Raw genomic sequence first — 15,808 nt, forward strand, 5'->3', positions numbered from 1 at the left:
ATCAATAAATTTTGGAGTATTTTTCAATTTTGTACAAATTTAATCAGTTGTCTGTCAGTGTCGGTGTTGTGTCCAGATGCCCATATGTCTTGTGATTATTTTTCGGTACTTGAACACGTGCCCATTTTAGAGTTGCGCGGAATTCCGACTTCCGACTTCCGGATAAGGTATTTTACTTCCGACTTCCATCATTTCACGACGGTGGAATTTGGGAAGAGTTAATTTGTCAGAAATTCAAGGAAAAATGGTTTAAAAGGACAGAAAATATGCTTTTCTTCAGCCAAAAACTAATTTTCCACTGATTTCTGCGAATTTTATGATATTTTATTTTGAAGTTTTTGAACATTTGCGAAAAATCTACTTCCGACTTCCGCTTTGAAAATTTTACTCCCGCCTACCGTTTTAGAAAAAATCTCTTTCACTCAACTCTGGACTACATATCTGAATATCCCGATGTTCACTCGCTAACAGAAATCAGTGGACCAAATAATCGTCAACCGTCACACACCTACAAGATGTCCACTCGCGTCCGCTAGTCGTCATGTCTGTCTGCCTGTCTCTCCATGCATCCAGATGTCCACTTGACATCATCGAACCAGACATTTGCATCACCATTTCATAAATCACAAATATGTCTTGACCCCCTTTTCCAGAAAACCGATTTCGGACAGAAAGTCAGAAAACCTCATTCATCTGGCGACTCATCCCACAAACCAAAGAAATGATAGACCACTAGAAGTGAGAGTTTTCGACAATCGGCTATTATTTTTTTGTGACCAAATTCTGATTTCTGCCTATATTTGGTAAGGGGGCATTTTTGATCGATAAGGAAACTGGAGTATGATAAACAACTGGGCGACGAGGAGAGGAGTATAAATACATTAAAGTCGGCCAAAAACAGACAACAATTTCTATTCTGGTTCTTTTATGTTTTTCAATTTTCATTTTCATTTTCAGTTTTTTATTTTCAGAAAACAAGGCAAAGATCATTCTCCAAAAATGATAATCTTCCTTTCAATTACCACTGCTATAATTGGAATTATAAGGTATAATATCATTCAGATTTCCTCTATCATCAATTTTTTCCTTTTAGCTTCTACCTCTGGACATGGACCTATTGGAGACGTCGTGGAATCTCGGGTCCCGCCGGGTATCCATTCTTAGGAAGCGCTCTGGAAATGCTATCCTCTGAAAACCCTCCTTACCTCCAATTGAAAGAATGGACTAAAGAATATGGGCATGTTTACGGTATCACAGAAGGATTATCTAAGACCTTGGTCATCTCGGATCCCGATTTAATCCAAGAAGTATTTGTGAAGCAATACGATAATTTCTTCGGGAGAAAACTAAACCCAATCCAAGGAGACCCGGATAAGGATAAGAGAATTCACTTGTTCGCTGCTCAGGGGCACAGATGGAAGCGATTGAGAACTATTTCCAGTCCAACTTTCTCAAATAACAGTTTGAGGTTAGTCATGAAACATTTCTAGTCAACATTTTTGTTTGTTCAGAAAATTAATGACCACCGTAGAGGACAGTGCATTGGAGTTGTTGAGACACATCGAGGACAAGACTGCAGGAGGGAAACCGATTGATTTGTTGACGTGAGTGGAGAGAAAAGAGGAGCATGCTAGCATCAATATTTTTTGATTTGATCAAGTAAAATGTTCGATCATCAAATTTTGCTGGGGAACCTTGAGACTAGTATAATATTTGCAAACAACAAGGGGTTCTAACTTGCTAGTGTTAAATTTTTAGAACGGGTTTCTTATGGCTCGAGCATAGTCAGAACAAATTATGAAGTTAAAGAACTCTCTAATATTAGGGTTCTAATAACGAAGTTGACTGTAAGTGTCGGTTAACAATGAATACATTTCTGGAGGTGCAAATTTTTGAGAGATTGGTTCTCACCATGATTTTTTATCCGGAGATAACTAACTAAGCATTCAAGCGAACTCAGGGTTACCTGACTAGACTCAATATTTCTGAAAGTATGAACAGCCAGCAACCATCTACATACGAACTTGCCACCTATGTATTCCCTAAACACGCTACATTTTCCAGATTCTACCAAGAATTCACTCTCGACGTCATCGGTCGTATTGCTATGGGTCAAACCGACTCTCAAATGTTCAAGAATCCAATGCTTCCATATGTCCGTGCGATCTTCGGTGAACCCCGCAAAGCCATCTTCTTGAGTGGAACAGTTGCTCCATTCACCGGGCCAATTCTCAGAAAAGTGATATTCTCGTTGCCACAAGTCTTCAAAAACCCAGCAGTCCATATCATCCGACAAACAATGGAAGCAGTGGAAAACCGAATTGCTCAACGGATGGCCGATGAGAAAGCAGGAATTGAGCCAGGAGAGCCGCAAGACTTCATTGACTTGTTCTTGGATGCAAAGTCAGATGATCTAGAAATTGAGAATAATGAGGATTTCACAAAGACCGGAATAAAAGTTACAAGACAACTAACCACCGATGAGATCGTAGGACAGTGCTTTGTCTTCCTTGTCGCTGGATTCGACACCACTGCCTTGTCCCTTTCTTACTCCTCATTCCTCTTGGCTACTCACCCAGAAATCCAGAAGAAACTTCGAGAAGAGGTGGATACAGTCTGCAGGGACCCAGAGATCACATTCGATCAACTATCCAAGCTGAAATATTTGGAATGTGTCGTCAAGGAAACTTTGAGATTATATCCGCTGGGAGCGCTGTAAGTTTTAGAACACACTCTCAATCTGATAGATTTTTACAAATATTTTCATTTTCCAGTGCCAATTCTCGTCGTTGTATGCGTGCCACCAAAATCGGTAACTACGAGATCGAGGAGGGTGTTGATGTGATGTGTGACACGTGGACACTCCATTCGGATAAGAAGATTTGGGGAGAGGATGCAGAGGAGTTTAAACCAGAGAGATGGGAATCCGGCGACGAACACTTCTTCCAAAAAGGCGGTTACATTCCATTCGGTCTTGGTCCCCGTCAATGTATCGGAATGCGTTTGGCGTATATGGAGGAGAAGCTTCTTCTCTGCCACATTCTGAGAAAGTACACACTGGAGACATGTCAGAAAACTCAGATTCCATTGAAATTAATCGGGTCAAGGACAACACAACCGGAGAGTGTCTGGCTGAATTTGAAGCCAAGGGATGATAATTGATTTCACATTTCCATAAAAACAAAATGCCTTTATTTTATACGGTAGTTGCCACTTTACTAGATCTCTTGTTGTGTGCCAATAAACTTTGAGAAGACGAAATTATACTTTTAAAGTTTTGTAATGTGAATAATTTAAAAAACGCATACCGTAATACTTGTAATAGAGGCCTGTTCGCATCGATTCGGTTTCCAAAGGAAATATCAAAAAGCTGATAACTGACAAATCTAGCTTAATATTCACAAAATATTTCTTTAGTTGAAAATTTTTTATAACTTTAAAGACAGCCGAGATAGGATGCTCCAACCACTCTAAAAACAGATCAACACTAAGTACGTGTTTCATCATATAAGACGGTCGAAATTTCAAAATTTCTTGCTCACGAACTTATTTTCTTAAAAATTGAGAAATTTTGTACTAGTACATATTTATTTTTAGTTTTAGACTTCGTTCAAAAATGTGTGAAAAATCATGATGTAGAACAAATTTGCTTCACTTCGATCTGTTCACGTCATTTTCTGTTCTTTTTTTCAAAGTTTGTTCAAAAGTACAGAATCGGTATCAATACCGATTCTGTACCAAGAAATTCCTCCAGATTCGGTATACATACCGATTCTGTACTTTGCATAAAAGGTCACGTGAAAAATAGATTTCTCCAAGTTTATTCAAAAGTACAGAATCGGTATCGATACCAATTCTGTACCAAACAACAATTCTGTATAAAAGGTCACGTGAAATATTGAAAATCCACAGTTTCGATGTGTCAAATTTTATTTATGATATTTTCGTTTACGTGGATTCAAATCTGATGTTCATTGAGTGGTCAAAATGACAAAAATGACAATTTTCGATGAATAATCACCTAGATTTTGTTACTCGATTTTGATCAACTTCACATTTTCTTATTCAACAACACAAAAAAGTTTTTATTAATGAACATTGCAAAAAACGTTTTAAAGTGTTTCCTTTTAAAGTAAGAAAATGTGAAGTTGATCAAAATCGAGTAACAAAATCTAGGTGATTATTCATCGAAAATTGTCATTTTGTCATTTTGACCACTCAATGAACATCAGATTTGAATCCACGTAAACGAAAATATCATAAATAAAATTTGACACATCGAAACTGTGGATTTTCAATATTTCACGTGACCTTTTATACAGAATTGTTGTTTGGTACAGAATCGGTATCGATACCGATTCTGTACTTTTAAATAAACTTGGAGAAATCTATTTTTCACGTGACCTTTTATGCAAAGTACAGAATCGGTATGTATACCGAATCTGGAGGAATTTCTTGGTACAGAATCGGTATTGATACCGATTCTGTACTTTTGAACAAACTTTGAAAAAAGAACAGAAAATGACGTGAACAGATCAAAGTGGGAAAACTCTGTGCTTCACGTACAACTTTTTCTAGCAATTGCCAGTTTATTGCATAATCGTTCAAATTCACGGAAATATGGTACTTTCAGTACAGATTATTTACAGAAATCTATTTTTTAATTCGCTAGCAAAAAATTTTGAAATTTCAACCGTCTTATATCCTAACTAAATCATAATCATTTCACACAAACTTCCCCAAAAATCAAAATATCAAAATCTCCTTATTTATTTTCTCCTTTCCTCGAAAGCATTACGAAAGACATGTTTTGTGTCGACGTGCTTTGTGTCCACATGTTTTCCTCTCACCGTCTATTTCTCTTTGTTCTGTCTACCCTCTGTATATAAGTAGTCTCGATTTTTGTTTAGTTTTACTTTGTATTTCTATTTTTCTCAATTATTTTGAATATCTACCTCTTCTGGTGAATAATGGGTGGATTTCTGTCTAACTTGAAGCCGGAGAACAGTCTGGAAGTGTTGAATGCGTCGTGTGGACCTGTCCGAGGCAATATTTATAGGCATGTAAGTTAGAATAAAGGTTCCTGGTTGAGAATCTGGTTTTTTGTTTTCGAAAACAACCAATCTAAAAATAAAGAAATACCTGCCTGTGTTTCAGGACGAAAAGATCATAAATGGTTACCTGGGGATCCCCTATGCCATGGCTCTCGCCAAAGAGCTCCGTTTCACAAAACCAGTTGCTGCAGAGAAATGGAAAGAACCAAGAGACTGCTATAAGTATGGACCAGGTTGCCCACAATCGGGAGACAAGATTTCAATGGTGAATTTCAAAGGCATGGATCCTGTATGCTACTCATGTTTTCAGCTCCTTCCTCCCGGCCACCGTGAATTTTCCGAAGAGCATTGCCTGTCATTGAACGTATTCACACCAAGTTGGAAGTCGGAAGACTTTGTGAGTTACGCATTACTGAAACTGAGTAGTGAAATCAAAACCTTTCAGAAAAAAGGTTTCCCAGTCATGGTGTACTTTCATGGAGGTGGTTTTGAGATTGGTTTTTCATCGAATTTCGATGATTACTCCTTGTCAGGGTGAGTGGTACAGAGACTTGTGATAAATCTGAGACCTACATAGTCTATGAGCATTACGTGACAGGAATGTACGGGGCGATGAGAAACCCCTGGTACCAAAACCCAGACAGTCTTCAGAATGTGTTGACAAAGTTGCCGAATTTTTTGAGAGTCTCACAATCAACTGAGTTCGCTTCACTTAATCTTCAATGTTTAGCCTTCAAAACAAAGTTCACTTTCCAGAACCCTTCCCCTCAAAGAAGTCATCGTAGTCACTGTCAATTACCGTGTCGGTCCTCTTGGCTTCTTCACCACAGGCGATGACGTGGCAGTCGGCAATTACGGACTGTGGGATATGACCCTATCACTTCATTGGGTCCAGAAGCATATCAACTCATTCGGAGGTGACCCCAATTGTGTCACCGTCTTTGGTTCAAGTGCCGGAGCAATCGGCGCATCGTATCTTGCGTTGAGCCCCCATTCTAATAGTACGTTGAGCTTGCTAATTAACAACATGATTGTTTTTTCAATTCTAGAACTTTTCCACCGTTACATGTCAATGTCTGGCGCCGCCTGGTGGGATACTGCAATTCGTCCAAAAAAGCTTGAAGCAGAAATCTGCGAGAGGTTTGCCAAGCATCATGGCTACTCTGGAAACGGTAAATCGCATTCTTATTCTGGAGAATCCAGACTGGAGTGAATTCCCATAAGTTTCAGATTCCGAATCTCTCTTATCTTGGTACAAGGATCAACCGGTCACCAAGTTCTTAGAGACCACGGGCGTCGAAACAAAAGCTTCTGGTATGGGCCATTTCACGCCAGTTTTCGATGGAGATTTCTTCCCAAAACCATTCGACCAATTGCAGAAAATGGCACCAAAACTTGATGTGTTGGTGACAGTGAATGAATACGAGGGACTAGGATTTCGTGAGTTTCAAACGATTAAAATTTTGTAAAATTCTTAAATTTGCAGTAGGTCTATACCCAAACCGTACCAGCGACCTGGTAGTCATTGCATCTGTGTTCGGCCCAGATGTGGTGAAGAATCCAGAAGAAGTTCAAAAGAAGGTTCTAGACTTTTATATGAAGGATGTAGATCAAAAAGATGCGAAGTCAGTTGACAAGAGGTTGATTGAGTTCATCAGTGACTCCTATTTCAACTTCCCTGCCCTCGAAACAGTTCGTCACGCCACTCGAGCCGGTAACAATGGCTACTTGGCCTCTTTCGACTATTACAACATGGACGCAAAAGACCCATACGCCGACTGGTTTCCATTCAGAGCTGCCAATCACAACTCCGAATTGAAATATATGTTGGGGGAGGGGATGGGGAAGTTCGAACCGATTGAGGAGGAGTTCAAAGTCATGGATATGGTTCAGAGATTGGTGACTAATTTTGCGAAATATGGGTGAGTCCTGAGGGCTAGTTTTGTTTGTCATGAGATCTTCGAAGAACCAGAATGTGATGGAATATTGTCCGAACTCTTGTATCTCGCTTCATTTCCATATCAGACAAAATTTAAAACCAAACTCGAATTCTTATGACTGCAGCTATTTATCCAAATTGTGATTTTTCTGACAAGGAAACTCCGTAAGATTACATTATTAAACCCTGAGAACTCCAGGCTGATTAGACCCCTTTCCTTGTGACGTTTTCAAATTTCGTGATGAAGGTATCCTCCGAAACATCATATTTCAGAAACCCCAACGGCAAGCCGTCCGAACCACAAACCTGGCAGAAGTTCTCCTTTGACAAACCCATTTCCTACTACAAGATCGATTACCCAAAGAGTGAAATGAAGGATAACTTCCAGAACGGGCGGCTCAAAATCTATGATGAGATAAATGCAAGTGGAGAGAAGTATCAAGGAATGTTGTATTCTATTCAGACGGAAACCGAAGAGGAGTTGTGAATTTATCTCATTTTATCTTTATTTATTTGTTGGTTTTTAGTGCAAAGAACAAGAATAGTGAATGCTGCTGTTGTGTGCAATGACGTTATATATTTTCATTCAATTATTGGCGCTAAATCTTATTTTTCTACTAATTTATTGGCTGAACCAAAAATTTTTTCTCGATTCAAACATAAATACTTTGCATTTCGAAATTTTCAAAACAATAGATGCAAAAACGATTATATTCATTACTCACAAAATTTGGTCTCTCTGTTCCTTATTGTGACTTTTTCTTCATCACTTTCTACCCGTTTTGTGACCAGTCGACAACAAACACCAGAGTAGTTTCGCAATCTCTGAACTCTATGGGAAGAGAGAAGAGATGCAGACAGAAATGGGGAGAAATATAAATAGAATTGGTCGCGAGAAGATTATTTAGTGTTTATTCTTTAGTGCTGCAGTAGCCCGCTAATTCTGAAAAAAACCATGGTTTTATTTTTATTCCCATGGTTTTCACTAGCTGTTTTGGGAGTGTTGAGGTGAATTTCGATATTTTGTAAAACAAACAAACTGTGGTGGCTGAAGTTTCCCATTTCGTCAATTCTTAGGGCAACATACATAGTTTGTCTGTGTGTCTATCAGTGACTGGGCCCATGTGTCCAGATTTCCAGTTCTTCAGTTAATTGCAAGCAAGAACTTTGAAATTGTGTATTCCAAGCAAACCGTGGTGGTCGAAGTTCTTTATGTTGTAACTTCCTAGGCCACCAAGATATTTCTAGTCTGTGTGTCCATAAGCGACTATGACCATTGTCTAGATGTCCAGTCTAATCAACTGAATGGTACTTTCTAATTCTAAAAATTATAGTAATTGTCAAATAATATGATTTTTTCAAGTGGCCGAGGTTTTACCAAAATCTAGGCCAAAAATGTTTTGTGTTTGTTAGTCTGTCGATGTGCCCCTATACCCGGATGTCCGTTCTAATCAATCTCACGGTAATTTGACATATTATCGCCTTGTTTAAAAATCTAACAATTGCCTAAAGACGTCATTTCAAAAGGTGGCCGAAGTTTCATCAAAATCTAGGCCAATATTTTTTGCTTCAACCGTAGTGCCCGAAGTCCAGATGTCTGTATTCCTAGAATTTTGTGTTTCCTTGTAGATCTTTTAGCCTTTCGCAAATTGGAAGAAAACTTGTATCTTTACATATTCCAGCTATTACCTCTGGACATGGACATATTGGGTCCGTCGTGGAATACCCGGACCCATAGGTTGGCCTTTCATCGGCGTATTTTTGAACAGTCTTGACGAGAACTTCCCAGGACCCCTGCAAGTAATGGAGTGGACCAAAGTAAGTCATATTTTTCTTTTTTAGCCGTCCTTGGAAATTATGATAGTTGAAGTTTTTCAGAAGTACGGAAAAATATTCGGTTTTACTGAAGGCCTTATGAAAACTTTGGTGATATCTGATCCCGACTTAGTTCAAGAAGTCTTCGTGAAGCAGTATGACAATTTTTATGGAAGGAAGAGAAATCCAATTCAAGGAAACTCTGAGAAAGAGAAAAGGACTAATCTCTTCTCGGCGCAAGGATTTCGATGGAAGAGATTACGGACTATTTCGAGTCCCACGTTTTCAAATAATAGTTTGAGGTAATTCATCGTTCTGAAATATTATTTTATTATTTATTTTAGAAAAATCAATTCCACCGTTGAAGATTGTGCATTGGAGTTGATGAGACACATCGAGGAGCAAACTTCTGAAGGACAACAGATTGATATGTTGACGTTCTACCAAGAATTCACTCTAGATGTCATTGGTCGTATTGCTATGGGTCAAACCGACTCTCAAATTTTCAAGAATCCTATGTTTCCGATTATCAAAAAAGTGAGCTCATCATTCTCTTTTAAGTAGTCAACTAATTCTTCTTTCCAGCTTTTTCAAGGAAGCTACAGTAGACTCTTTCTCATCGGTGGAGTCCTTCCTCCATTTTTAGTTCAAATTGTCCGTCAAATCCTTCTGAAAACAATGAAAATGGGATCGTTCCGAAAGATCAATGAGATCACTATGAATGCAGTTAACAGTAGAGTGAAGCAAAGAGAAGAAGATGAAAAGAATGGAATTGAACCTGGAGAGCCACAAGATTTCATTGATTTGTTTTTGGATGCAAAAGCTGGAGATATTGAACATTTTGGGGAGGATAATGAAGATTTCACAAAGAGTACTAGCTACGTGAGTAATCCTTTCTAATTCCAATGATTTGCATAACATGTATTTCAGACCAACCGTCAACTCACCACCGAAGAGATCGTCGGCCAGTGCACAGTATTCCTTATAGCCGGATTTGACACCACTGCTCTATCTCTCTCATATTCCACGTATCTTCTGGCAACTCACCCTGAAATCCAGAGAAAGCTTCAGGAAGAAATAGATAGAGAATGTCCAGATCCTGAAATTAAATTCGATCAACTATCCAAGCTGAAATACTTGGAATGCGTTATGAAAGAAACCTTACGGCTCTATCCATTAGGAACATTGTGAGTTTAGAACTTTTACAATAATGTAAAAATCAATTTCAGCGCCAACTCCCGAAAATGCATGAGAACCACTAAACTAGGAAACGTAGAGGTCGAGGCCGGTACAATGGTTCAAGTGGACACATGGACATTGCAGAAGGATCCAAAGATTTGGGGAGATGATGCAGAAGAGTTTAGACCGGAGAGGTAAGGGGTACAGTAACCGAAGAAAAGATGGACGTACATGACACAAAGACAGACAATAGTCTCACCTTCTTACTAGGGAAAGTTATGGAGTCAATCTGGAGATATGGGACGTGACCTATATCGTTGGATAGGTGGGAAAACGCTGATTCCAAATGTATATTCATTTTTTGCCCTCGACGCCTAGTATTCAAAAATGTTTGGACCTCTATCCAGTCATTACCTTACCGGCGTGTTAAAAGTATCGCCAGCGTGGTGTCGGCGGTAGTGAGGCGGTGTGCCAAACTTTGACCTCGTTTTTCTCGAACACTATTCCACGAGGGCAAAAACTGAATATATATTTGGAATTAGCGTTTTCCCAGCTTTCTCGTGGTATAGGTCACGTCCTATAATTCCCTAGTCAGTTAGTATTATACATATAAAAAAAGTAAATTAGGAGTCTAGCACCCAGCATTCTGTGGAAACTGGGTACATCAGGGGTTTTGGAAAGACACAGTTCTGAATTCATGTACTTGTCTATTAGCATACTTCAATATATTTCTGTGCAATGAAAAAATAATTAGTTTTTCCGTTTTGAGACCCAGAATGTTTGCTTCTAAATCAAAAACGGTATATAAAGTTAGTCTTTCGTGGTGAAACCCAACACTGTTATCTTGTTACATATCAAATCTTCTTTAATCACCTCATCACCTAATTACTTATTTTTCCATATGGGAATCCGGAGACGAGCACTTCTTCCAAAAAGGCGGCTACCTCCCATTCGGTCTCGGACCTCGTCAATGTATCGGAATGCGTCTCGCCTATATGGAAGAGAAAATGCTCTTGGCTCACATTTTACGGAAATATACATTTGAAACTGGTCCGAAAACAGAGATCCCTTTGAAACTAGTGGGTGCGGCGACTACTCAACCAGCAAGCGTTTGGATGCATTTGACACCAAGGAATTGAAATTATACATATGTGAGAATAAAGAGAGATTCTTGGAAGTGTATGTGTTTTTGTTATTGTGTAAATAAAATCTAAAAGTTTTGTTCTTCGTGTTTTGTGCTGTCAACTCTGAATAAAATCTTCTTGGTAGTTTATTTTCGAAACATTTCGAAATGCTGTGTAGCGTTGATGGGCCCCCAATCACTCAACCCAGAGATTTCGTCATCCAACTTTCTTTCTGATTTTCAAAGATTCTCTCCCTCATTTCGTTTAGTTGACCACTTTCCAGTTTCACCTGTTTCTATAATACAAAACTTGAATTTTCAGACGTATATGTTTTCCACCTGCATTTTATCCAATTAATTATTTATTTATTTCAACTGCAATAGTGCACTACTTGTTTGATTTTGAGTTGGAACAGAACTTGTATATTAACCAAAGTAAGTTAAACTCTGAATGAAAACTCAAAGTGTAGTATAATGGTAATAAAACTAACTTCCGTCACAAACCTCTAATTTTATCGCTTTTCGGCGAAATCACCTTTCTTTTTGCTTTCTCAATTTTTATACTTTGAACTTAAAAACTAAAATAGGCAGATTATTTTTTACAAACAGAGTGCTGAATAAAATAGTAAATCAAAAGCCCTAGAAGAAACACGGATTCTGACATTTCTGAACTTGACTTCTGACTTCCCCTCCTCTTTTTATTGTATTTTTTATTTTTTTTTGTTTCTATTTTCAATTGATTAACCTTCACGTATCGAGCATGCGTAAATAAATAATAATAATAATAATAACTTATTTATTTGTTCGGACTGGAATTTTCATTATTTCCAGTGTTCAGTGTTCGCAAGTCTGCAAGCACGGACTGTTTTCATACAAATTTTGTAAAACAGTTCGGTTTATGATGGACGGACTTTAAAGGTGCATAAAGCTTTTTCTTCAACTAATGCATAAATCTTATTTAATATTTTATTAGTTTTGATTTTTTTTTCTCGGAACCAAGATATGTCGTGGTGAACTGACACCACTGGGTGCGCATCCGTTACAGCTTTTAGGCAAGACAAGGAATGATGATTACTTTTGAAGCGTAGACCAGATTTAGAAATCAAATAAGTCTTTGGGGGTTCTGGGTCGTATCAGTTTAGAGTCAGAAGTTTAAGGAAAGTTTTACAAAAAAAACGTCATATAAATTTTATTGAACATAAATTAGTCAAAATTCTAATACTTTTTTTAAACTGCCCGATTTCTTCCCCAGCAATCAGATTTTTCTCAATACATCGATTTCGATGGTACCAATTAAAAAAAAACTTCAGTTTATTTTCTGTGTCTCTGAAAACCTAGTTGATACTTTATACAGTACCGGTCAACAGATTATTGTTAAAATTGATATTTTTTAAAAACTTTTATGTACGAGACCTGCCAAAAAAGTTAAAAATCGGGAGCGTAATTACCGCCTCAAACCGATGTAAACTAGTGAGATTTTGGACCTGTACAATTTGATTGACTGTTACTTTTCAGAGAGATCTATTACAAATCAGTTGTGAACTACAGAAGTAAAGTATTAAGTTTGATGTGCAATTCTTATAAAATTAGTCATTATGGGAAAAGAAGTGAGACCAAAGTACACTGTCAACGTTGGTTATTTTTCACAGAAAACAGCTAAAATCATCGAGCTTTTTTCCAAAACTATACGTGTAACACCAAAAAAAAGTTGAAATTAGGACTTTCCGCAAAACTGGCAGAGAAAAACTTACGACTCGAAAACAGTTCGGCCAGCACTGCTGATTTGCCAGCAATTTTCGGTCAAAATTTTTTTTAGTATTGGGAGGGTTTTCAAAGGTTCTGATTCTCATCGAAAAATGTTCATCTTTTTCTACAGATTTTTAAAACATATTTCCGGAATCTTCCCTAAACCCGTTTCCAGATTTTTCTATTTTTCCAGAACAACCCAATTTTAATGGTGCCTAACAGAATAGTCTGTTTTTGAGCACTCTATCTGAAAACCTTCCCTCGAGTTCTACCATTCCTCAAAACATACAATTATCATCCACCACCACTACTACTACTATTACCTCTAACTAACTCTTCTCATTTCCCAAAACCACATGTGCTCTTCTCTCTTCTTGTATATAATCTGTGTGCACGAAAACGTCACACATCCCCTCCCTCTCTTCCCCCACTATTTCCGTTTCAGGAAAAGAAGGAGAAGGAGAAAAAACGTGTTGAGAGGGAAAGAGAGCTCATTGAACCGAAAGAGCTTGGAGTTTCTAAATAATTAGATACATACATTTTTTCCGGTTCCACACAAGTCAGGTGACGTCGGCACGAATGGGAATCAAAAGTTCTGATGGTTAAGGTTGGCTCCTTTTGTTTTGGGGTGGGAGGAGCAGGAGATGTGTCGGATTTAGGGGTTCAGAGGTAACCTTTGAACATTCACATTTTTTTGAAGGCTAGACGCTAATCTCGTTCAGGTGTTCACAGATTGCTTTCAAAAAGTTTGAAGACCAGAAATAGAACAGATCTCTTGATTTCTAACAATCTGGGGACATATGGACATCAAGCGTGATAGACAGATAAGCACTATCATAAGGTTTGGACTCACAGACCAACTGACAGGCATCCGGACTTCCGGAAGTCCGGTCTAAACCCTATCACAGTTATAAATATCCCTTATCTCTTTCTCCTGTCTACCACGAACCAACGTTCAATTCCCTCCCCAGACACCCAATCTACGTCAGAACTTGAAATTTCAACAATCTATTATCAGTCCCCATTGCCCACCCCCAAAATTTTATCGTCTTCTTTGTTTTACGTCATATGCAAATTACATCTCGTCTTGACTCATAGCCACTTGAGAGACTCGTATAATCATGTTGTGATTTTAAACGGATATCAAGTGTCTCTGTTTACTTTACTTTATACTTTTTTCAGTTTTAGTTCTGCTGGATTGCGTAGGGTATACTGGAAGTTTCATTTGTTAGCAAACTCGTTTTTCTCTTTATATATCAGAGAGAACTTCTTAATTACTTTTAAAATTCCTCATTCTTGCATTTCCAAAGAAACCTTATTTTTGAAAGTGGGCTTCCTTCCTAACTAAAGTTTCTAAACGACAATTTCTGTCTGGATCAAAATGTATTCATTTGCACGTTTAAATTTATGGACGCTATCACACCACCCCATTCTCCCAAATCTAATTTCCATTTTTCCTAAAAGTACAAGCACACTCTGTTACGACACAACTTATCTGAACCATGTCGAGGTACGAAGTTCAAAAACTGTGGAAGCATATAGTGCGCTCTCAGTCATGCGTGAATTACGCGTCGGTGTTGCAAAAAACGGATTTGACGAAAAAATAGGGGCGGGGCTTAAGGTTCTTTGCACAGAAATCAAGCGGTTCGGTCGTTTGGGGGACAAGGTTCGTTTTATAATCAGATAAGCAGTTGTAGGGTCTCGATCATTCTGACGCTCGTTTTGACAAGTCTGAAACTAGATATTTAACGAGTTTTAGATGAGAATTTCAGTCCGTTTCCTCACAGCAACTCTTAAGATATACTGTAGTTAGAGCTAAACGAGATCTCTATAGATTGTAAGTCCGTGAGCTATTTGAGAATTTGGACGTTATGACAGGATAGTCAAATTATTATTTACGGTACTAAAACACTCTGAAAGGATACTGTGTCCTAGAGTTGAAGCTCAAAATTTGCATACTGTCCAAAACGCGTTTTCTGTTCTCAAAAACGTTTCCGTCATTTTAAAGTAAGTACATATGTTTTGAATACCCATTTTACACTATGATCAAGTGATAACGAAAGTACGGTAGCTATTTCAACTGGGTCGCTAGTTTCATTGAAAATGAAGTTTTACCCGTTTTGAATGTTTTGCTACGAAGCTCCTGGTTTTTTGTTTCGTAATATAATTTTCGATCTGACATCAACTCTTCCCATCATCAACTCTCAACATTACCAAATCCGACCCAAATTCTAGAATTACCGTAGTCTCTGCTTTTAACCTTCTCTCCCCAACTTGACCCATTCAAGTGCTCACTCATTCAAAAAAACGTTTCTCAATTTAAAGTAAAGTCCACTTCTTTCCAAAGAAGGGCAAGTGGTGGTGGCGGGTAATATGATCTGTTTAATGGAATGAAAAAGAATGAAAGAATAGTTGAGTAGATATAGAGAGAGAGAGAGAGAGAGGCGGGGTGGGGGTGGAATAAATGTGGTGTAGTTTTGTCTTTTTGCGTGCAGAACAATACATTTCTTGGTTTTTGCTGAGCCTTTTTTGAAAAAAAACGTCACTTTTGAAAAGAAAAAACATGGAATGTTCATTTATAAGAGATGCGGACGCTTGGGAATACCTGAGTTGTCTCTTTTTGTCTGGAACTTCTTTTTTCAGTTTTTGTTGGTTGAAGAGAGCATCTTCTTGCATTTCTTGCAGCATCATATTTCTGAAATCTTCTTCTTTTTGGTTGATGACGTTTAGTGTGTCAAATTGTTTCTTTCTCTCCAAATGTATCATTTTTCCTGTTTTCTTATTTGTTGCGTCATTTCTTCAGTTGGCTTTTGAGACTAGAGATTTTTACGGCTTTTGAGTTGTGCGGTTGTGCCAATAAAGTCAGCAATACGTTGTGCTGTAATTCAGAGCTGCAAACAATGTTGTAACCTCAAATTGAGCCAAATTTACCATGGAAAAATAAGTTTGCCG

At 38.1% G+C, this 15,808-nt stretch overlaps 2 protein-coding genes across 2 annotated transcripts; both read left to right on the forward strand.

Moving 5' to 3' along the window:
- Positions 1-999: 999 nt before the first annotated feature.
- Positions 1,000-3,162, forward strand: GCK72_004782 (uncharacterized protein; the record flags this gene model as incomplete). Its single annotated transcript, XM_003098248.2, has 5 exons — positions 1,000-1,046; positions 1,094-1,468; positions 1,512-1,604; positions 2,065-2,715; positions 2,775-3,162. 5 exons carry the CDS (start codon positions 1,000-1,002, stop codon positions 3,160-3,162), a joined length of 1,554 nt encoding a protein of 517 aa, XP_003098296.2.
- A 1,808-nt stretch (positions 3,163-4,970) lies between these two features.
- GCK72_004783 (uncharacterized protein) lies at positions 4,971-10,185 on the forward strand (the record flags this gene model as incomplete). Its single annotated transcript, XM_003098259.2, has 15 exons — positions 4,971-5,063; positions 5,158-5,319; positions 5,365-5,451; positions 5,500-5,588; positions 5,811-6,055; positions 6,104-6,226; positions 6,285-6,494; positions 6,541-6,976; positions 7,267-7,476; positions 8,676-8,811; positions 8,872-9,110; positions 9,153-9,345; positions 9,394-9,690; positions 9,739-9,995; positions 10,038-10,185. The coding sequence occupies 15 exons, from the start codon at positions 4,971-4,973 to the stop codon at positions 10,183-10,185; spliced, it is 2,925 nt and encodes a 974-aa protein (XP_003098307.2).
- Between the last annotated feature and the right edge of the window lie 5,623 nt (positions 10,186-15,808).

The sequence above is a fragment of the Caenorhabditis remanei genome, chromosome II, assembly GCF_010183535.1.
Source record: "Caenorhabditis remanei strain PX506 chromosome II, whole genome shotgun sequence".
NCBI lineage: Eukaryota > Metazoa > Nematoda > Chromadorea > Rhabditida > Rhabditidae > Caenorhabditis > Caenorhabditis remanei.